General features: G+C 45.0%; 1 protein-coding gene across 5 annotated transcripts in view; it reads left to right on the top strand.

Moving 5' to 3' along the window:
• The window catches only part of FLI1 (Fli-1 proto-oncogene, ETS transcription factor), a 70786-nt gene that overhangs the window by 34720 nt on the left and 11849 nt on the right, over positions 1-24217 (top strand). For all 5 annotated transcript variants that reach the window (XM_065855610.2, XM_065855613.2, XM_065855611.2 and 2 more), the window contains 4 exons: positions 5493-5704; positions 12477-12631; positions 15921-16124; positions 21317-21385. In XM_065855610.2, the coding sequence (XP_065711682.1) occupies positions 5493-5704; positions 12477-12631; positions 15921-16124; positions 21317-21385 (640 nt within the window). The remainder of the gene's footprint in view (positions 1-5492; positions 5705-12476; positions 12632-15920; positions 16125-21316; positions 21386-24217) is intronic.

The raw sequence follows: 24217 nt of genomic DNA, 5'->3' as shown, positions 1-24217 counted from the left end.
CTTTGCATATGGAAAACAAAAAGAGCAGGATCGTTATATAGTCTCGGTTTCTGGTCTGAGTAAAAATACCACCAAAAAGCTCTCCTTTCGGAGAAACGGTGGCACTGTCACAACAGGCAAATGCAGCTTAAAGTCCGCTCAGGTTTTCTGACACAAAACGCTCGCTCAGTCTGCAAACACCTGATGAAATATTTGCCACCCAAAAGCAGCCTCTGGCACCACATCAAGAAGAGGAGCCGGGACAAAGCCGAGGTCAGCGCAGGATTCCTGAGCAAATTGCGTTTGTTCTTCAGGATCGTTTGGCTTTGTCAGGCAGCCAGACTCTGAAACCATCTCACAGCTTCTCCTCCCTGTGTCTTCGGCAGAAAAGACCATAAAAATGCTACAATAGTATTTACCAAAGCGTGTATGTTCACAGTTATATCCACGTGTCTCTGTTTACCAACACATCTGCTCAGTATAAGTCAATTATTTTACAATGAGGCGGGGAAAGAAAATTAAAAGGAAGGTGAACTAAAACTAGGTGGATTTGACTGCCCTGCTCTGGAAAGGAATCAGCCACGTAGTGTCAAGTTATTCTTAGTGAGACAAGCCGTGGGCAGAGATCAGCGGTGATATAAGCACGTTAAACTGGCCAAAGAGAGTGTTAATCTATGGCAAAAGCTGATTGATTTTCTGGAAACATTACATAGCTTGGAAAAGATCTCGAGAGATCATCTGGTCTTCCCACCGCAGCAGAGTTATGCTGATTAATTTGTGGAGGTGAATCTTTTGTAGTTAAATTAGCTGCCAAAAAATGGAGCCTGGCTCAAGCCAGGCCAGTGGCAAAGCTCCCAGCGCTTTTAAGAGGTTTAAGGTTTTACCCCCAAAGTTCAGAACTCATCCTAAATCATGTCCCAGGTGTGAAGCTCTTGAAATGGGATCTATGGACCCAGGGGTGCGGGGAAACCAGAACAGTGGTCGCTCCAAGATTTCAGAACCTGTATGATCGCGATGTGATCCATCCCGCCTCAGATCTCACCATATTACTTTGTAGAGGTCAAGAGGCCACAGCAGTCATTTGGGCAGGTTATTTTATTTCATTTCCCCCACTTTCTCTCCTAATTCTGCGCTGAGACCGCACACAATCAGCTCCTGGAGACTCCCCGCATTTGGGGCTGGGGCCTCCTTATCACCAGCCCTAACACAGCAACTTGCCGTGTGTGTCCTGGTTATTCCCATTTGGTATTTAGCCTCTTGGAAACAAACCAAAATAGGCTCTGAGCTGATTTATGTGAAGTCTAGACTGAGGGAAAAACCGTCGTCGGTCCAGAGCCTATAAATGTGTGTATGGAGTCAAGTGCCTTCCTGAAAACTGAAGTACAGGAGCGTGATTTTCTTTTTTCCTTTTTGAATCAGGTTTTGGGGATCTCGAGATAAAAATAATAAAGCAGTCATTTTCTCAACCTCCTTTTACCCATTTGGCATGAAATTCCATGCAAGCAGTGAATGTAAAAATGTAAAAGAGCAATATATTTCCTTATGAGACATCTTGCAAAATCATGTTGCCCCATTTTTTAGCTGCCTAATTTCAGTGTGGTGTTGCTCATTTTGCCTATCTTATTCCTGCTTTGTTTTCCCTTTGGAGTGAGTTACTAAGCTGTGGTTTCCCATTTATTTGAATTGTGAAGATCAGAGCGAGACGGGACTGAAGGGGGCGGAAAGGCACAGGCTGGGGAACACATCCCTGCAGGTTACGCCAAGGTCAAGGGCACGGTTGAGAACAATCCTCTGCCTTCAGTTCAGTGCTCAGCCCATCCTAATCTGCTGCCCCAAGACCAACATGGACTCTACTCCTTTTAAAATGTTACGTTTGACTCGTTTTCTTGTAAGTCTGATGTTATCTCGTCTCTGCTTGTCTGAGGTGTTGGCAGTAGAAGTGCTGACTTGTAAAACTACCATGCCAAAGTGATTTCTACTCAAGGAACGGATCCTCCGCGCTAACCTCAGGCCTTGTGTGGGGCTGGTTGCTGTTGGTACCTAATATCTGAGTGCTTTGCATTGTACATCTGGGCTCTTTAGACACTGAACTGTGCTGGTAGCATTCACTTCAGAGAAACATTCCAAGAGCGATTTTCCTGCAGGACTAAGAGTGGCAGAGAGATATTATTGGGAAAAAATAAAGTCACCCTTCTAGAGGCAGAAGAAATCTTTCCATGCATGGCATGGTGATTCAAGTAGTCAGCATTTTCTTCTAAGTCAGACTTTGTGGAGGAGGATGAACCTTTGATCTTTTGTGATGCCTTTTAAATGTGGTTACGGCCAGAAAAGTGAACGCAAAGAGCTCAAAGTCAATATTCAGTGTAAAAGAATTGCATGCACCTGGAAAGAGCTGTTATTGTAGATGTTGGGTTATACCTGGGATGAAGCTTTCCTTGCCGGTGAATTTGGATAAGATTAAAAACCTGAACTTTGAGGTGCCTTGTCCAAAGCAAACCTAGCGAGGACCCGAGGATACCCTGGAGCAAGCTCTACTATTAGCGCAGTCATCAACGCAGCAAAGACTGCGGATGGAAGAACATCGGGGTAAATTGTAATGTTTCACATCATACGTTTGCATTGCGCAGTTGCCCCTGGTTTTTACCTCGAGGTTATTTCTCAGACCCATTCTATTCATGTATTGGCTCAAATGTCCTGCGAAAACTTTTACTAAAACCTGCATGCCAGCTCCGCTTCGCCGTAAGTAATCAGAATAATAATCTTGAAGCATTAGTGGGGTGTTATTAATAATGGCCATATCACGTATTCATGTCTAAGGTGTGTGCCAGCTCAAAGGAAGGTTGTTTTAGCACCCGTAGCAATGGGTGTCTTTAATATGAGCCCTGCAAAGGGCTCTGCAGAGAGCTGAACCCGCCTGTTGCTCCGCCGTGAGCTGCCCTAGACGGCACTTGCCACATTTATGCCAGGAATGCGATTAAAAACTGGAAAAACTGAAGCCAGCCTATTCCCAGAGGCAATATAATGTAACATATACGCCAGAATAACACACACACAAGACCCCTGTCTCAGACTCAGCCCGGCCAGCTCAAAGACACAGCAGCATGGGGGGAACCCTGGCGAGCTGTGGCTGCCTGGTGAGGTTATTTTAGCACCTTTCATGCCTCCGTGTGTTTTCCCAGTTGCCCGTCGCCAAACACGAAGTGACTCTTGATTCCAGTGGGACAGAAGCTTGCCCTCCAGTATTCAATTTAACTGTTGATCTCTTCCTCAGCCAGAACTGCAGCCAAATGTTTCCTGAACAGATTAGTCCTTCAAAATCCAATCTAGCCAAGCAGAGCCTCTGATGGCGAGTATAAGGAAGGTCGTACATGTGGTTCATGGCCTGACACTCCGGCAGGACCTCTTCCACGAGAGTTAAACTCAGTCTCAGCTAGTCCTCACTGCTCGGGGTGGCATCTCAGTGGTCCCCACACCCTGACCCTGCCAGCTGAAGGCGTCTTGCTGCTTCCCACCCCTTTGTTCTTCAGCGGAGCTGCCGATCTCATTCTATGATGTACCCACCGCGGTGAAGCCGGTGACAGGAGGCGTCGCTGACGTGCCACCCGCCTTCCCCTGCATACCACCAGCGACGCTTGCTTGCTATTTGCACGCACAACCCGTGTCCTAAGCAGGTGTTACAAGCCGCTATCTCTGCCTGATCTGCTCTGATCTTCGGTTCCCCCAGAGCCTTGAGTTGGTAGCTTTTGTGGCTGTAAGTAACTCAGGTTGTAGCTCAAACGATTCCCGGTTCAGCAGCTGCTTGTTCCTGCCATGGCGCTTGAATTTCTTCTCCTGTGTGCGACATTCTTCAAGATGGTGGAGTTTGCAGTCTGTATCCATTCAAGCAGTAAAATGCAGAGTTTCTCATGCAACTGCCTGTGAGATGACAATTTATTTGTTAATGCCAGCTGGTGCTGTAGGCAGGGCCCAGCGGCCGCTTTGTCTTTCAAGGCAGATCCTTATCTGAGGAGGAAGGATCCTCCATCAAATATTCCATATTTCAGAGGAAAGTGTATGTAAAGGTAGCTGTGCTTAGATGCAGCATTAATCACTGATCCCAGTCCAGGGATGTTCTTTGTGCTGGGTTTTTCAGTGGGGTGGGATGGTAGCCAGGAACATCCCTGCTTTCCAATTTGTTTTCCCATCAGAACCTTTCTTTAGAAGAAAGCTGGCTTTAGGCAGAGCAGTCATTTTCCTAGATATTTTTTCCCCAAAAATCCCCAATTTTGTGTGTGTTTTTAGACTGGACATCTCCAAACCCACACATTTTAACATTTTCTTTCATGATTCTGCAATGGTACTCATGGTTTCCCTACCTCTGAGCAGTAAGATTGATGCACAGTCTAGTCTAGACTGGGTCTAAACACTTGTAAGTCAGCCCAGCACCCCAGGTATTTGGGGTTCACCTCTCACCTCATGCCATAACGTAAGGAACCCTACATTTTAAACTCTGAGCTACTCAGGCTTATTTGGGTTTGTTATGTGATCTGAGATAGAAAAGTGCTGGTATTTGTAAATGTAGAGCACTGACCTGACTCTTTCTAAGTGGGTTAATGTCAAGCTAAGTGGGTTAATGTCAAGTTTACCCAGTGTATTCTAACTAGTGGCATGTTTTGTGATGATATCACGAGCCTGGTAATGTCTGATTTGCACTTAGATTCTCGTGTAATCGGAGCATTCCAGCCGCTGCGCTTTTCTAAGCTCTCAGAATTCCTGTTGCCCTGCCTGACTGTGGAAGAACGTTGCAAAACTACCCTTAGAAACGCAGGAAATTGATAGTCAAAACGTTTTGTCAACATTTGGAGTTTCAGCAGGAAAAAAACCTAAGGTTGACAATATCCTGGTTCTAAGCATTTCTAAAAATGCTCGGTTTGGTAACTCACTAGTCCTACATTTCCCGCAAAATAAACAAAAAGTGTCAAGTAATGCATTTCTTATCCCACCACCAGCACCCATAACTCTGACCTGTACTGGCTGCTCCTCCTTCGCTCGTAACCTCAAAATATAAACTCTATACAAGACCCTTTGAAAGAAGACATATAGACCTTCAAATGCCACTCCAGAAATGTTACATGCTGTGTGCCTCTTGGGTTGGTTTTGGACCAGCAAGTGCAAGCAGGTGGGCAGGTAACTGGATGAAGTTGCAGATGAAGCTGCTCATAGCAAGTGATGAGGATGATGAAGCACCCAGCAGCCTCTTCGCTGTTTGCAGAAGTTAAGCTAAGCTTAACTGTTGCCCCACCCAGAGCAACACAGCAGCCGGACAAAGCAACCCACTGGTTTTGCATACGGGTTGATGGACCCCAAAGGATCTGATTCAACCCACAGTCCTGGCAGATGGCAATTTCAGACAGTGCTGGGCAGCTGTGGGGCCCTCGCAGGTGCTCACCAGCTCAAAGAGAGACTAGGAGTGGAGTTACTGGTTTAGTCATGACTCTGAGCACTTGTTTTTTCTTCTCTTTTTCTCTCCTCAGGAGGCCCTGTCGGTGGTGAGCGACGACCAGTCCCTCTTTGACTCCACGTACGGCGCTGCCACTCACCTCCCCAAGGCAGATATGACAGCATCAGGGAACCCCGACTACGGCCAGCCGCACAAAATCAACCCTTTGCCTCCCCAGCAGGAGTGGATCAACCAGCCCGTCCGGGTCAACGTTAAAAGGGAATATGACCACATGAACGGATCAAGGTAAGGAAAGGCCCTCTCCACATCTACAGAATCTTAAATAAAAGCAAAGCACATGTCGTCCCCCCAGACTTCACTCAGTTTTCAATGGCCAGAGGATCCTGCTCGTGCAGTTCCACAGCAGGAATCCCCACCAGTCCCCACGAATGCTGGGCAGACTGGGACACCAGGCTGCCGGGACAGAGTTCACGCCACAAACACTGCTGTGAATTACACATTGCATCACTGAGCTCAGCATCCCACAAACGTGCCATGGTTCAGGGGGCTCCTGAAGATGGAGTCGGTCACAGGGGAATACTCGGTGTCTATACCAGCTCCAGAATGAAGCTGCACTAATTGACTTTATGGGCTTCACTGGAGGGCACTTATTTTGCATCTCTAACTAGATCCGTGCTCTGGCAAGGCAGAAGCAACCATATGAAACTGAGAGCTATGTGATAGAGAAGAGAAAAATAGGAGACTGAGATCCTTTCAAGCAGTCTGTGAGGTGTAACAGAACAAAAGTCATATATGCCCACGAATTCTGCATGAGTATATGTGACCACCGGTGGAAAAGAGAGTTCAGGAGTAGATTTGAGCAGTGACATTAACCATGAAAGGCCCACTGCTTATGTATCTTCAACAGCTTTTAGCCAAAGAGGTAGGAAACCTGTCCCCCACTATTCATAGTCAGAGCTGGGGGAGCCTGATCATTTCCCTGTTCAATAAGAAATTCAAAGGCTTGAAAACGTTTTATTATCACAGCTCAGATTGCCTCTCTTCAAAAATATCTATCTCTACAAGTCAAAAGCCTAGGAAAAAATTGCACCCTCTTATACGCAATAAAGAAAAACTTTTTAGAGTGCATATTAATGTTTAATTTTAATTTCAAAGTCACAAACACCTGTAACATTTGTACAATGTTAATGCAGGACAGTTAAACAATCGAGGGGTTTTCTTCTTGAGGGTTAGTTTAGGGCTCCTCTAACAGCCTGTTTTCCTCGTTTCTGAGAACTGAGCAAAGTGCAGAGTTTGAAACAGAAAGCAGCCTTGCACTTTCAGGCTTCTATAGTGAGATGATGGTGTTAAAACTTCAAACGGCAGCGTGTGTTTTTTCCTTGTAAGTATACAGTAGATGCTGATTTTACTACCAGATAAAGGTCTTTGCGTCAGTTGGTCTCTGACAGTGATCATCTGTACACTGAATTTGATCTTGCCCCAGCTGAACCTTAATATAATTTCTGGACTTCAGGAGAACTCCATGGATTCTTGCACTAGTGTTTCCAATCCCAGAATTGAGGTTGGAACATAGGAAAATGAGTTATTTCCTGAAAAACGCCATCCGTAGGTAACACGGCTAAAGGGATGGATCTCAAAAGTACCAGCAGGTTGGGGTTTTTTTCTAATCATGGGGACTAAATGCTCTGTATAAATTCTGTTTGTGTGGGTGCTCGTATGTCCAAAAGTCTGTGTAACACTCTCATTGTGCAGTGCATGTCTTGGGAATCCAACGTTTTGGGCTGCCCTGCCGTTGTGATCTTTGTGCTACAATTTCTTCATCTGTTCAGAAAAAAAGGGGAAATAACAGTGCTTTGGCCAACTGATTCATTAACAACGTTAAGTGCTGTGATACCCGTAGAGAAAGGGCTTGGAGAAGTGTGTTTATTCTGGGCAAAAAGGAAATCCTCCTGTATGGCTTTGCTCAAGACTGCAAGTTCCTTAGGCAGAAAGCATCCTCAGTCTCTCCAAAAATGGGTAACAACTTCCCAAACCCTTAGAAAAAAGAGACAAGACTGTTTTGAATGTCAGAACCAAGCGCTGAAGTCGCTTGCAGCCTTGCCTTTTATAACTTGTTAGCACAAGAACTCAAATCCACCCAAGAAATGAGAACTTTCATCTGATTTATCCATCTCTTCCTAAAAATGTGCCTTTTGCCCCCATGTTCATGATTCCAGGCTGGGCCAGTCCAGTTACTTGTTCCTCTACCCATCAGCTGCCCAGCAAAACCAACACATCATGCAAGCGACAAACGCCAGGCTCAATATAAATTAACTTGGACTGCGGGCTGAATAACAAAACCCGTTCCCCCTCCCTCTGTCCTTTTCTCTCTTGTTTTTCAAGCATGCTCTTTTACCGGGTTCCAGCTGCCTCATTAGAGGGAGCCGCTTTTATTCCTTGTCCCACCTGTACTTGAAGTGCAAGCGTTTTCTGCTCATCGAGAGAATGGTTTGTGTACTCTAGGGAGTGATAAAGCTGTAGGAAAGCTGGCAATGGAGGGAGCTGGGGGCCGGTAAGGACAGTGTCCAGTGTCTGTTATAGGCAGGTCTGACTGTGTGATGGGTTGGTTTGGTCCCCCAGGGTAGGATAACAGGTCTTTGAAGAACCTCTCCAAGCCTGGTTTGCAGAGACATCCCCCCAAGTGCTGAACAACATGGAAACCTGACCAGCTTTCCACCTCATGTCAGGTTTTCCTGGTTTACTCCCAAGTTGGGAAGAATTCCCCAGATAACTGTGTATAGGGGATATTCAATCAGTGGCAGGGATCTGTGTTTTAGGGGAGAAAATAGGACTTCTGTATTATTGCAAGATTCAGAAGGAGAAATTGCATGAAAGTTTTGAATTCAGGGACTGGGAGTGTAACTTGAAATCTTTGTTCTTTGCTGGGTTTGTGTCTTTATTTCATTTATTCAGGGAAAGGTCTGTCTCCCACAATGTGCTTGCACAGTTCCCAACATACTAAGCCTGGATTTCTGTTGGGACCTTTCATGATGTAAATACAATCATTTATATTAAAAAAAAAAGCTTTTGCATTTTAAATTCTAATGAATAAGGAGGAGGATTACTTAGAAATACACTGGGTACAGTTTAACCCAATTTACTGTCCAATGGATTTTTTCCTTACCTTGTACTTAAATTCCAAACGCAAAGGGTGAGCTGATCAACAGCCATTCCAGCTTTTGGCTGTACCTACTGAGATACTGCAGATCTGCATTTGTAGCTACACTTGGAGAGTGGGTTTTAAAAAGGCATTACAAAATTCGTATGATCTCCAAATGTGAATGAATAACGTGCTGGATGAGCGCACAGATGAGGTTCGGGCATCTCAGACCGGTTTTATGCCACAATAATTGGCTCAAAACAAAACAAAGGGCCCACGTAGGGTATCTGGAAGAATTTAAATCCCCTTTAAGCAGCGTGTGAGCCCTCTAGTGGGATTCCCTGGGTTGCTCTTGTCCCAGCCAGAGCAGCAGCCTCTGCAGTTACCTCCTGTCCGCATTTACCTGTATGTGATAAAAGAGATTCTTCTAGAGAATCATTGCCGAGAGCAGGATGAGGGTCAGGGGTAAAGTGCAGTTAGATCCAAGTTTCAAGGAGCCGTAACTCCATCCTGGTAGCTCTGTTCCCTGCCTGTGAGAGGGATCACAAGCAGAGTCACAGTGTGTCTGTCCTTCCTTCACCGAGCAACAACAACAAGGTCTCATTTCAAGTGTAAAGATTAAAGCTGAGATGACCAGATGGGGGCTTACAGCAAAATGTGGCAAATCTAAAAACAAACAAACAAAAAAAGATGGGAAGAGAGGAGGAATGGAAGGATAGGAAGGAAGGAATAGAAAGAAGGAGGAAATATCCCACTGGCCACAGCTGAGTCAGGTTCGAAAAACACTGAAATCCCTTATTTTGCTCTTTCGAATGAAAGGCAGAGGTGATTCCTAGACAGAGGCCCTGGGACAGTAATTGCTTTATTTCCAGGTATCTGGAGCACAGGCTGAGGCTGCACAGAGCCTTTCTCAGTCAATGCCAGGCTCGCTGCTTGTCCGTTTTGGCCAGTCTAGCATAAACTTTCCCCAAACACCAGGCTCTTGGCATCCCCAGGCGCTGCTACGGGAGCCTCTGGAGTCTTTGGGCGGACAGTGGGAACGAGTTCGGCTTCATATTCCTTGGCCTCTGTCACCGCCACGCTGAATATACTGAAGGGATTTTGTGAAAGAAGCCTATATCCATTTACCTCTGCAGATCTACGGCGTTTTCTGCCCAGAACCTGAGCATGTGTAGCCACTTGAAAGCCTGAATTCTCTGCGAAAAGTCAAGGATTAACCTGGCATCTGAAATCCCCTTGCAGAAGCCATTTCAAATAATGAGGAAATCTTTCTATAAATCTGCGTCTGCCTGTGGGTAATGCATGAGCTAAGAAAGGAGCTGTATCCAATGAATACGCCATTCACGGCTCGCAGCTCCCTGTTCTCATTTGATACAGTAGTTGTTCCCCACACTGAATTCTCCTTTGTGTTGCCCACAGTTACACCTACATTCTGCTGGGGTAGTCAAATCCCTCATCTCAGGCTGGGACAGTGGGGTAACAGGCACCCAGGAGCTGTAAAGAGGGTTTAGTTTCATTTATCAGTTAAAAAAAAAGGCTTTATTTGGATTTATTAGGAAATGTTGGGTTGCAGAGGTAAGGATCTTCCCATTGCTATCACTAAAGAGTTCATGGTATTTTTCTTAAGGGCAGTTGGGTCTCTTGCCCAGTGAAGTTTTTAAGAGCAAGGCTAAAGATAGGCAGGGTCCCAACTGCCAAGTCCAGAGCCTGCAAAATCATCACAAAACTGCCGAGGAGATAACTCAGAGTGTCAGTGTTATTTTTATTACTTTGTGGTGTCGGTCATGTGAATGTGCTTGATGCTTAGAGACAGCCATGGGCTTTTCTTATGTGTCATTTCATACCAGTAGAAAGCATGTACAGATACACTTTTTAGAAGCTGTTATTATCTGAGAGTTTGGATATATCGTATAGTTCTGTATGAGTATTATATATGAAATTATTTAATCATAAACAGTGCGTATCTCAGCTGCAGGGGTGTTTTCCAAGGAAATCCAACTACACAGCAGGAGGTGAGAGTGAACCCTTAGAACAGTCTGACACCTCGGAGCGCGGATGCTCTCGCTGTTTCACTGAGTCTTCCCAGGACGGCCCGTTCCTCGGGAAAGAATAAGACCCTTTGTGCTGCTTCAGGGCTTTTTCTCCGCCGGCACAAGCAGCATTTAACACCTGACACAGAGCGTTTCGACAGAACGTTCGAAATGATCGCACTCCCCGTGCAAACCCTGGTGTCCCTGCCGTTGTTCAGCCTCTGCTCCGGCTGCCACGGGGACATTAAACCTTCAGCAGTTTGCCTCTCTGAGGGCGGATTTTGGTTCCCTGCCTGGAAAAACAGTAGGCGAAATAGTAAAACCTTAAATTCGAACATGTGTAAGTTATACATCTTATTTCCATTTTCAAGCAACATTCCCTCAGTAAGACATGAGGAAAAAATTACCATCTGCCTTAGAGTATCTCGGTGGAGCATTTATCTCCCAGCCATGATAACTGAATTTTGGTAATTTTTCCTCTCCCCACCCCGATTTAGATTAAGAAACAAATTTGTTGAGTGTCCAAACTTGGAAGCCTTGCCAGCTGAACTCAGAGGGTGGGATCTGGTGCACTGTCACAGCTCTTACCCTTCGGCAAGTGGTTTCCTCCCAAGACACTTTGCTTTTGGCAGACAAGAAGGACGGTCGTGTGATTGAAGGAGTGGAGCAAACCGTGCTGGATATGGGCTCTGTGCTCGCTTTGAACCGAGGTTACACGTTAATTAACCCTTGTAAAGGTGAGGGTAATAATGCTGCTATTCCCTGGTACCTTCTTCAGAGCTGCGTGCGGGTGGGCAGGCTGCAAACCGGTATTTTAAATGACCTCTAGAGCTAAAAGCTTGAGTTACTACTGCAGCTGGAGGAAAACAAAATCTGTGCTGCCTATCTGTGCTTTGTAGGCTCATAACTCTCCCGGAGCAGGACAGAGAAAGGCTGTTGCTTGCCAAGGGTCTGCGTGTCGGCCAGGTCTTAGCACAGAGCCACCTGAGCTGCGAAATGTTCCCTCCTCATCGCTCAGAAGTAAAAGCGGGGCCAAAGCCTTTTTCGCACGCACTTGCTCTGGTCTGAAGTTCTTGACTCACGCCTGAGGCACCGAAGATTTCTAGGTTTCCTATCCAAGCAGTAGACAAGCCTGGGACTGTTTAACTGTTAAGAACCGACAAGATCAGATGCATGCAGCTCTGTGTAAATATGACTTTCCAGACACCATGTTAATATCGTAATATTCTGTGAGTGTCCTGTCATGTTGGCACGGGTGTTTTGTGTTCTTTGGTAGTGGAATGGGGGGGACTGTGTCTGTATTTCTGATTTACTCTTAGGTCACGAGGTGCCAAGCACAACCTTTCTGTCAACCAATAGACTCCACTATCACAGAGGGATGATGTGTAGGGGTGTTTTTAACACCATGCAAGAGCAAATCAGTCCAACAAGGGCTCCTAGGAGCATCACGCTGTATCTGAAACACTGCCAAAATGCAGCTGAGCAATAAAGGATGGGGAGGGGGGGAAGGCACAGGCAGGAGGCGTAACCGATAGACCAATGCAATCAGCTCTTGCTTTTTATCTGATTGGTGGATTTTGGTATTTCAGAGGTACCGAGTGCAACCTTACAGCTACTCTTGCCTTTGAAAGTCACTCTTCTTTGCGCTTCCAACTCTCTTTCCTCCGACTGGTTTTCTTATCAGAGATCCCCTCCATCGTGGTTCATAGATCACCTTATGACATGCGTGTTACAGGCCAGGAATGGCCTCTCCCACGAGCAAAGAAACTCCCTTTGACTTCTCACCTTCCGGATACTTGCCATTTCTGTAACCCAAACCTCCTTCTGCTCCAGCGGGGATGAAAAGTGCATCATAATGACAAGTCATCTGTTTCCTTTGGCATTTCAGGGAGTCCCCCGTAGACTGTAGCGTGAACAAATGCAGCAAACTCGTCGGAGCAGGGACAGAGTCCAACCCCATGAGTTACAGCACCTACATGGATGAGAAGAACGGGCCTCCTCCCAACATGACCACCAACGAGAGGAGAGTCATTGTCCCAGCAGGTACCACCACTATCACTCTCTTTGTGTCATACATCCAGCTGAGCAGATAAGGCTTGTTTATCCACTTTCTGAGGAATTCTCTTTCTTACAAACCATGTGAAAAGTAAGGAAAACACCAGAGTTTTGGGCTAGTGAGAATTTCCAGTGTCCAACGTATGCTCTACTTTGAATAAGAAGTGGATTATTAGTACTGGAATGCAGTGTTGTTCTGGTGTGTTGAACCAATTCCATCTCCTGTAATGCGTTAGAGGAGAATTTGCAGTTCTTCCTGGGAGATGCATGGTGTGATCAAAGAGTGCGGTTCATAGGCAAGAATAAGCATGAAGTGGACCCAAATTACAACTCTCACGATGCTCTGCAGGGCCCAGATGCACTTTCATGTCGTATTGATTCAAAATGAGCTATTTTGTTTTCATTTTTTTCGTTAGAAGTAGAAAACCAGAAAAATGATAGTTTGCAGGAGCTACGTTATCCTTCTGAGAACTGTTGCAAAGATGTATTCCTGTCCAGTTCTCTGTGTTTGATATCCACATCTGGAGTTGGTGGGATGCATTAGATGCATTTGGATAGTCAAGCATGAGAGCTGCTGTGGCAGGCGACTGGTTAAGTCTGAACCTGGAAGGAGAGCGAGTTTTTCCCTGCAAAGTTTATAAAATATACATATGTATATGTATATGTATATGTATATGTATATGTATATGTATATGTATATGTATATGTATATGTATATGTATATGTATACTGACCCAGGAACTTTCCAGCAAGGGAAATATTATGAGCAAGTCCTGACCCAATCTACATCCCAAAACTTCCCCCGATTTCACGGGGTGCAGCTTTTCACCCGGTGTTCTGAGGGTTGCACTGAGGGTTGTAGCTGATTCGAGCAGCTGAACTGTTGGCAGAAAGAAATGTACTTGTGGAATTTAGCTCCGTTTTCAGATCGGGCTTGACCACGAACAGATGACAATCCCCAAGCATTTGTTTGCCATTTAGGATGAAAAGGAAAAGCTTGAACTGAATGTAGTGAAGGGAAGCCAATAAAAGATTGACAGTAACTCTCCAAGTACCGTTTAAGCCCGTGTTAGGATCTGCTTAGAGAGACTGACTAACCCAATGGATGACAGGATCAGATGTGTTTTCTGCCTTAAAATTGCCTAGAAAGGTGTTAGCTGATACCAACTACTCATCATAAGGGCTGCACAAGATAGTTAAGAGGGCAAATGAATCCCGCTTTTCACCATGTTATTTATGCATATTTTAAAAGACCAAGGGTGGGGTGAAGTTTAACGTTGTTGTTTAAACAGGGGAAATGACTTTTAGTGCCCTCAGTGGAAAACAAGTTTTAAAATCTCCTTTTTGAAGGCCAGTGAAAAATATAAAGCATGTTTTTCCCCCTCATGAGCATCCACAAATCAAAACCTTGAGATACTTGTGAAATAGCTGTGATTTACCAGACTTTGGAAGACAATAATGAACAGCATCCCAGCTCCCTGGCTGCAGGATATGAGGCCAAATTCATCCAAGAAAGGATTAGGAAATTTTAATATAATCCAGAGTAAAGATTTATAGCACATTAGGGTGAAGATAGGCAAGAATAATGTCACATTAGGCTTGCAATAGTAATAATAATGAACTCTAAGCAATGTTTCAAGAAGGCAGCTTTTCAGAGACCATTCAGTGTCTTCCACAGTGATAAATAGGCTGAAGAAATATCTGAAATTCAAAAGTGTTTGTTTAAAAGGAGACCACAAATTCACTATGCCCTGTAAAAGTTGGGTATCTTTCCAAACTCAAGACAAATAACTCTTTCAATTAAAAAAAATAAAAAAAAATCCCATCTTGAATACTTGCATTGTAAAATTTGCAGCCTTTTGCCAGTGCTTAGAAAGCAGAATTTCAATTCGTTATTGCCAGAACATAAAGGAAAAACATCTTTCTTTCCCAAAGCAGACTTGCAAAGGGCTGGGGTTATAGTTCCATGTTTAGAATTCAGCTTTAAACAACCTAAGTTTACTAGAAATGCAGTGAGGAAATGTCACGGTTATAATTTCAATGTTCCTTGGTCTTGCTTCTCCATTTCACGCTGTTATTCTGGAGCTGAGGAACACACCGGGTACAGTCACAACCTGACTTTTGCATGCAGGGATCCCCGCAGCCCAAGCACCCACAGTCTGCGGTCCTGCCAAGGAATTCTTCTATTATATACACTATAAAATGTGTGCCAGAGGTATTTCTTGTCCCTCCCCAAAGCACAACCTGATGGCTACAGGTTTCTGATCCATTTTCTCAGCTGAGGTGTTTGAGGTTCATCCTAGGGGAATGTACCAACTGCGACGGATGGATCAAACATCTCCAAAACTTAAGCTTGACTTTGCAACCCTCTCCAGCTGCAAATGGAACATGAATTCGCAGCTTAAATTTGGAAATGGGATACATGGGGAGAAGCAGTACAGGAAACATCTGAAAACGCAGATAGGCTCTGAAAATGACTCTGTAAAAATGGTATCGTGGCACAAATTCTTGCTGGGACCGTCTGATCTAATGCTCTTTCCGAAGCTCAAAGGATGATTTCTTTTTTTAACCACTGATGCAGCAAACCATCACCATGGGGTCTGAAGCTCCAGCCGGGTTCAATCTCTCTCTTACGTCACCGCCAGTAATAAAGATTCCACAGCTGGAGCTTCGCTGACAGTTGATAATGATGCATGAGACGGTATAAAATCCACATTGCCCTCCAATAGCCGTGCTGGTTTTACAGGGCTAGTGGATGTAGAACTGTGTTCTTGTCAGCGGGGTGAACAAATGTGACTCAGAGATACATGGCAAGCTGCTCTGCTTAAGCAATAATATTTGTTTCAGAGTCCCATTGCCGACCATAAATACCACCGTCCTCAGACTTTAAAATGCCATCTGTTGGGACTTTGTAATGCGCTCGCGAGGGATGGTGTGACTTATGGAGCACTGATGTAATTATATAGCATCGCAGAACAAGCATACGCTTCCAAAGGGATGAGTTTGCTTTTGGAAGCTTTTTTTCCAGAGAGAGAAAGAAAAGTCGTAATCAAATGTCACTAATATTGTGCCCAAGCATAGCTACAAGATTCAGGAGACAATTGCAAGACCCTGCCAGAGGGTCGGGGTGATCGATTTGTGTGCGTCGAGCCCTGTTACAGCACAGTACCTGTTTTTCTCAGCAAAAGGCATTGACACCAGTAAATCAAATCTGTTTGTGGAAACAATGGTTGATGCCTTGTGTCTAGTGCTCCCATCTTTTGTGTTTTCCTGCCAGATCCCACCCTGTGGACCCAGGACCACGTGCGCCAGTGGCTGGAATGGGCCATAAAGGAGTACGGATTAATGGAGATCGACACCACCATCTTCCAGAACATGGACGGCAAGGAGCTCTGCAAGATGAACAAGGATGATTTCCTCCGAACCACCTCCCTCTACAACACAGAAGTTCTGCTGTCTCACCTCAGTTACCTCAGGGAAAGTAAGTATGGCCTTGAAGAGAGGAGTCAAAAGCGAGTTGGAAAGTTAATCTTAACTTAGGTGGAGTCGGCGGTGCTATCAGGGAGGTGAAGAACTGAGCAGGACTCTTAACAAGATTAGATAGTCTTATAGACCGTAAACCCGGCTGTGGCTACGTGATAAAAATACATACATTTCTTGTGGAGATCAAACCAAACATTAACTGATGGGTCACGGGCAAAATATTCCATAACTTTGCAGTTAGAGGGCTGTGCCCTTTCCCCCAAGGCTTCTGGTAAAGACTGCTTCAGAATAGGACCCACAACTGGCCAGGCTTGCAGATTTTCTATGTTTCTGGAGGCCCAAATTGATTGGAAAGAGAAAAAATTACACTTAGGGTGTTTCTTTGAATCTGTTCGGCGCTGGTCTCTCCCAACTTCTGCCAAAATCAGTGGGAGTTTTACAGATTACAGGAATTAGATCACAGATGGGTGCCTCTGTCAGCCCCACCTTGGTTTTGTTTGTGAAGCCGAGCCAAAGAAACGATTCATAACAAGTAGCCAAACCATTGCATTTGAACAGTTTTTGTCACTTGTGACTCCACAATAAAACAATTTCCCACCCAAAACAACTTGCAAATTCCATCCTGTCTCATTAGCAAAGAGCTGATGGCACACGGAACGTTTCGAGCTTATTGCAGGCACAGAATAGCTTTAAAACTAAGGTTTGCATACAGAATTACACACTCTTACGGAAAATCGCAGTTTTGTGAAGCCGGTGCTGACTTGGCCGAACCTGCTGACTTTGGTTGGGCAAATCAGACGCTTTGTAACCGGAAACGTTTTCAAATTCCCACAAGATAAAGGCTGAAGTGACACACTTGAGTTGTCTCATTGATAAGACTTGAGAACTGACAGAAAGTGCCGCATGTTTTGTGAATCAAAAAAACAGGCTGAATATGAAAAGCCCCTAAATTAGCTGCTCATGCTGATTTCCATTGATAAAGAAGTAGTAACAGGGCACGTTGAGATTGAGGATAGTAGTTCCCGAGTTCACACATTGCTTTTAAATGCCTGGAATTAGGAGGAATGAATGTTTACCTCAATTTCTCTTTACTTTCTGTGAAACGGAGCTGCAAATCCCACCGTCCTGTTGGTCTCATCTGCTGGGATGGCCAAACTGTGGTTTACGGCTCTCAAGACCCAGCACAATGAAGCCCTAATGCAGTTGAAACATTTAAATACTGCTGCAAAGCACGATGAATAATAATGATAAATATATAACGTTCTGCCAGGGGAATGTCTGTGACTATTTCCCTGCTATTAAGCCAGTGCAAAACCCAAGCAGCTTTACCGGATTCAGACAAATTATTGCAGTTTTGCACGGATGCGGACGAAAGGAGGATTCAACCCCCTCCATCTCCAGCCCTTAGGGTTACAGGTTCTCTCGTTCAGCCCCGTGGGCTGTTCTCAGACGTCACACGAGCGCCGTCCTTGCTGCAGCGCAGCGAGCTCCTGTGTGCGGGGGCCGCGCAGGCTCTGCCGAGCGTTCCCGTGCTGCAGCTGCCTAATGACGGTCTGCTTTCTGGATTACTGCTCAACTCCCTCGCGGAGTAACGCCTGCGAAAGGAGCTTATTGTTTTTCCAGACTGATTTCCAGCGGATGTTTAGTGCCTCTGAGCTCAGTGCCGTGGGGAGATGGGCTTTTTTTTTTTCCAGGAATTTTCCCCTTTTTGTAAGGTTGGTTGTTTCAGAGACATCCAGCTCTGCTCCTGCGCAGGGTGGAGAGCGGCAACGAAACACGGGAGAACTGTAAGGAATTGCAGATTTAGAGGCTGGGTTACATCTGCCCCATCTGGCTCGCAAAAGGTGTTTGTCCTCTCAGGATGAGTTGGATAAGTGATGACTAGTGAATCCTAAACTTTGGTCTTTGTAAAGCCGACCTAAACTTTCCGAGCCTGTTTGTTAGCCAGGCCAGGAGATCCTCTGAAAATTCGCTTCCTCAGAAGGTTTTCAACAATTTACACCCCTGATCAGAGTGAAAGCATTCTTAAAACCGCCTCTGAAATGCATTATTTTGGCATGTCTGAGTCCAGATTGAAAAAATAAGCAGGTAACATCTGCAAGACCTCAACAAAAGCTCAATCTTAGCTTTGGAGACAGAAGGTTCAGGTGAGTTATTTCACATAGACAAGACTAAACCAAACTCATATCGCAACGCCTTTAGTCTTCAGGCAAAACTTAGGTCTGGATCAAAATCACGCAGTTGTTTCCTGTTTCCATAACCTATTGAAGCAGCCAGGACTTCGGATGTCTCTGGTCTTTAGGAGATCTCAGACTTGCAGAACCCAGTTCTCCAGCACAATCCATCCTTCGGATTCTCTCAGAACACCCGCAGCAACTTGTCCAGGGAGCTTACTGTCCCTTCCCATCAACAATTCTCTTTCTTTTAGTGTTTCTTCCAGTTTTCTCTCCAAAATTGTGAAGCAGGGAGATTTGAATGTTTTCGTGCTACGTTTGGGATGAAGATCAAAAGAAAAACTGTCACGTCCTGTCCTTTTCTCGAGTTATGGGGGTCGGCTGTGTGTGGCGTGTACACACAAAAAGAGTCCAAAGGGGAAAAAATGAGACCGTGGTGAGGAGCAGAAGCAGAAAACTGCCTTGTGGTTTCGAGCCATATATTAATGCCAAACAAAACCATACTGCTAAATGCAGCAGAACCCTGATCCTACCAGGAGATACAGAGAAAAGCTCACATCATCTTCAGAAAGTCGGGATGAAAAAGGAATTCCAGGTTAAACGGGCTTCCAAGATATTCCTGCATCTCAGGAGGATGTGAAAGGGAAGGCTTTCTGGGGAAAAAAACCCACCTCTCCTGGTCTGTTTTTCAGTCTTACTTTTGAATTCATACAAGGGAAATAAAAGAAGAAAGAAAAAGGCGGGGGGGGACCATAAGATAACATGTTTAATATTCGTTATAAGGGAATAGCCCTGCGCTTTATTAATAACACCAGTGTTTCCAGAAAGCACGGATTTAATCAGAGCTGTCACTGACCCAGCAAGGGGCAGGGGGAATAAGAACAAAACGAAAATTCATCACAGCCAAAGTTTTGCCCAAGCACGAGTAAGGGAGGGAGCAGCGTGGCCTCCGTCTGTCTGTCTGTCTGCTGCTCTCTGTCCCGATCTGTGTCTCTAGCTTTCTCTCTTTTCCTCCTTCATTGAAAACCCTTAATAAGAAACACATTTCCTTTTCTGTGGTGTTCCCACCAGAAACCTCAGACTGTCGGGCAAAGGTGAGAACTTCTAGCAATTAAACTGGGGGAGGCGCCGGCCCTTTCCAGCAGCTTGGGCTGTGTTTTTTTTAGTGTAAAGTAGCTATAGGTTGATCATGCAGGCTTGTTCAGTGCTATTCATCACCCACCCCCACCTCTGCAGCCGGTCAGGCTTTTACAGCCTATTTAGCAGCAGAAAACTGTATTTCTGAATTCCCCAGCACTTCCCTGTCTGTCTGGGCTGGGCATCGCGCTCCGCATCCACTTGGAATAACCCAAAGAGGAGAGAGCAGCGGACAGGATTTTCCCCATTGATATTCGAGAAAGAAACGCTAAAGCCAGAGACCGTGTGATGAAAACATGAGTTAGGTGGACAAAGCTCTTGCAGCTCCTCCAGCAGGAGCTAAAGACGAGCCAAGCTCTCTAAATATTTAAGCCAATATCTGCAGCTTTCACAGCCACGGTACCCTTGGGATCCCTTTGAACCTTTCCCCTCCTAGTTTACCACGCTATCCAGCCTGATCTTTTGAAACATGCCCTGTCTTGCAGCATCTGGTAGCATCCATCTTTCACTCCCTATGTGTGAGCTTTGCTTTCCAACACCTTCCACCTCTGCGCACACGCTGGCTTTGTGCACATCTTTGGCTCTGTTTGGGTTTGGGGAAGAAAAGAAATCCATAGGAACACAAGACTAATAAGATCCAGCACCTGCAGTGATTATTCCTTCTGGCAGTGAACTTTCTAATCCTCGGCTTTCCCAGGAAAGTGAGACATATTGTGAATATTACTGAGGGGCACGTGAGGTCGGTGTTGCTTGGGCTCAGGTGGAGACCGCATGGCTTAATCACAACATCCTCATCAGTTCGTGTTATAGTGCCTGCAGAGGAAGAATCTGGGGATGCTCGGATCAGCATAGCATGTGCAGAAATCTATACTGATTGCTTAGTACCTTAAATGGGACAGAATCTCACAGAATTGAGGGATGTGTAGATACGAATAGCAGAAGGTGGGTGTAAAAGCCAACACACCAGCCCATAGCGAGCTTGCTGCCCCGCTCCGGTTCACACCACCCGTCCCCGCCAAGAAGGGCCCTGGGCCTTGTTATCAGTGTAGAAAATGCAATAGAAATGCTTTCCAAGAGCTGTAGGAAAGGTGAGCCTAGAAAATTACGTAGAGTAAACACATATAACTAGACAACCATGAAATGTGCATTACATGCTGGCTTCCAAGAGCTCAGTTTGCAGGAGAATCAAATTAAAATGCTTAGAAAGGAACATTTCCACCACAAAAAACAAAGACCTTTCCAATGGGTTCTTTCTTTGTGCTCCTCTGGAATTGATTTGGTTTTCAAGTGGGGCTGGATGGAAAGGCCACTCTGAACCAAGAAAGCTGCTTCCCAGCTCCACAAAGCATGGGGGATATGGAATACGAGCGAGGTTTCTGCAGCTCTTGGCCCCAAACCAAGCATGTGACACTCTAAAAATGTTCATATCCTGACGGTGCAATTCGTGTCCCTTCTACTGTATGTTCCTCAAACAGGAAATTTCTCTATCACAGCTACAGAGAGAAAAACTCCTTCCTTATCCTGTAATAAAATCTGTGCCATAGTAATTTCTCTTCTGTGATAGATATCGTCCCTGTATAAATGTGCTATACAACCTCACCCTTTAATATCACCTTTCAACAGATGACATCAAGGTGCTCAGTGGAGGAGGCAAATGTCTTTATTTCCATTTGCAAGAGGAGAAACAGCAGCACACACGTGACGTACAGCTACCAAGCTTTTAAAAGCGTTTCACATCCATCACAGAAAATGGGTGCCTAATTGTCTGAAAACCCCCGTCTTTAGATCCTAGTGATAGCATTTGGTACCCGCTTGCGTGGTTCCCCACCAGCAGAGCGTGTTCCAACTGCAATAAATCCTGGTTTTCTCTTCATTCTAGGTAGCTCACTGCTGGTCTACAATACTCCGTCCCACACAGAAGCTTCCTCGCGTCTCGCCACCAAAGAAGGTCAGTCTTTTGTATATAGATGTCCTGGCTCTCACGGTGGTTTTGCTTGGGTTCAAACCACACCTTTTAGAGAATATCCTCGGCGTGACAATGCTCTGATCTATGCATGCGCAGCACGGTTAACGCAGAATAATTCACAATGTGCAGCCCTATCCATGCTGAAAATCACATATCTGCTTGCCCAGCCAACACTGTGGCATAAAATGGGTGTCTGTCCTTTTCACATTTACGTATTACGGAGCTGATGAACTGATGGAATATTTTCTGTCCTTTATGTGAAACAGTTTGAATTCTCAGATGTATAGCAAGGACTGAGACGCTATTTCTTTCTGAGTTGCTAGTTGAAAGGTTAAAATTCTCTCAGAATAAATTCCATTAGAGAGAAAAGGCCGCTCAGGTCTTCCAAAACCATTCACAAATCTGTCAGCTCGTTTCAACCAGCAAGGAACACCAAACGTATTGTTTTGACACGTTCATTTTGGAACATTTTGATTTGCTTTTTCAAATAACCCCACATTTTTAACATGTCTGGCTGCTTCATCGACTAGGGCTACATCTTTCTCGTTGTGCCATGCTGCTTTTCATCTCCAGCATCTGCCTTGCACCCTGGACACAATATTGATGTTGGTTTCTTTACAGCGGATTCTTTGCCCAGCATATAACATCCACTTGAGCTGTCTGCTCCCCGGCACGCTCTTTCTCTATAGGAGACAAGCACTCGTTGATAAAACATCCCACATTAGAGACAAAGCCATTCAGGCTTTGCTGTGACTATTTGGTTGCTAAGTCATCTATTTAAAACCAATAAAAGCGAGGCTTGCTCTCAGTTGAACAAAGCAGACACACGCGCACGTGTCCCTCCACAATTTCCCCCACAAACACACACGCACAGCCAAGATTGCTCTTTCTGTCTCCAGCCAGGTGGTTGCTAAAAATAAAGGGAAGAAAGCTGCGAGTTTTTGTATTAAAGAGAAGTGTAGCCCTCTGAATGTTTTATACCCTTTATCCTTGGGCCTCGAGTCGCTCGGGCTGAAAGAAGTTCGCAAACAATGTTCTTCCCCCTCCAGTTTTACTGCCCTCCAGTGTCACTCTTTAGTGCAGCTGACAGAGGTTTGCATTTGCTTTCTGTCAGCTGGGCGTTTCGAACTTGCCATGGTACTTTCATCACGTGTCCATAAAGCACTAAATACCCCCATGGGATAGTCAAATAAAATATAAGAACTCGCATAGAAATGTTGAAAACCCATCTATTCCTCTTCCACTTCTTCCTCTGCGTTTATTTGATGGCTGAATATTGCTCCAGAATAAACCCACCCACTTCAACCCACTGTAATCGATTTGAATATTAGTTGTGAGATACGGTGACGGGATAAGAGACACGCGAACATGACAGATAAGGAATTGGGGCAGCAGAGCGAAGCGTCTTGTCCAATATCACAGGAGAAACTTGTAATGAACGTAAAACTCGACTTAGAATTCCTTTTATTCCTGTGAATACAAACAGACAAACAATTTGTTGTAACCACCTTCCCTTGAGGATTCCAGAGCAGGAGGAGGTGATGAAACAGCACAATACATGTCAGGGGCAGGAAAACAACCTCCTGTTTTCTTCAGTCCTCCTGGAATTCTTCTTGTACATTCTCTAAGATCACATAACTAATGCAAATAACCTGCTGGTGCAAATTCCAGGGAGAAATGCTTGGTTTTTGCATACCCTCACACTACGCCTTATACAAGGTATTCCCACTATGCCTTATACATGGTATTCCATCCTCATACTGTAAAAAGGAACTTATGTGGCAAAAAAAAAGCATATAGAGGAACGTATAGTGCTGCTTAGGGGAGTTACATGAGAGTTAAATGGCTTTCGGAGCAGACGCAGATACTGTAAATGGTGCCCAAAGCTTTTGGGTTTTGTCCTCAGATGTAGAGGTGGAAACCTTGTTGTGTTCAAAGGACTCTTGTTGCCTCAGCTTCTTTGCTTCTCAGCCTCATAAACACTCCAAAGAATGATATTTAGCGTCATTGGTACAAATTGTCTTCGGCTGCCTTTGAGAAACAAATTGCTCTAATGAAAATCAGCAGTATTTTCTGGCTGGAAAGCAGTTTTCTGGAAAACGAAACGAGGTTGCTCTCGTTGCTGAATGGAAAGATTTGTGTCCCACTCCCAGACAATCTGCTCATTTTCCGTGGCTCTTTAGAGCAACAACCGCCCCGACGTAGACGTGGGAGAAGAATCTGAGACCACGTTACCTGCCCCAATCCGCAGAGATTTTAAATTGCTCGCCTTCATTTAAACAGGTTTCCATGGGGAAATGTAAAGTATATTCACATACCACAACATTTCGGAGGCCAAAGGGCTGTCCCTCGGATGGCTGTGAGCATTCTGGCCTCAGTCCAACACATTTTTAAAGTCCGTGCTTAGTTTTAAGCACGTCGGGTCCGCATAACTCGCGTATTTAATATATAAGCCTAAATGCTGTGCAGGATTTGAACCCAAGCAGGGTATGTATGATCTTGTTTAAATTCAGCACAGCTCTTTATCTCCAACACTGTCCTCTGCATATATTAGGCCCAACTTAAGGCAATAGAATTAGCTTAGGATAGCGGTAAACCAGCACTAGCCCAAAGTCTCGTAAATCCAACCTAAATTCAAGGAGAACACAGGAAAAACTGATGTGCTATCCACATTTTCAAAGAAGGAAGAAATTAATACGTGAATAGGTTAATATGAATGTAGGAGATGAATGTGAAGGGTTTACCCTGTGGCTATTACGTGTTTACGTTTGCATTCTGAAAGCGTTTGGTGAACAACAAGGATGTTTGTGTATT

This window comes from Patagioenas fasciata, chromosome 24 (genome assembly GCF_037038585.1).
Source record: "Patagioenas fasciata isolate bPatFas1 chromosome 24, bPatFas1.hap1, whole genome shotgun sequence".
In the NCBI taxonomy this organism is placed as follows: Eukaryota; Metazoa; Chordata; class Aves; order Columbiformes; family Columbidae; genus Patagioenas; species Patagioenas fasciata.
The sequence above is the reverse complement of the archived record's forward strand: the minus strand, read 5'-3'. Positions and strand labels throughout refer to the sequence as shown.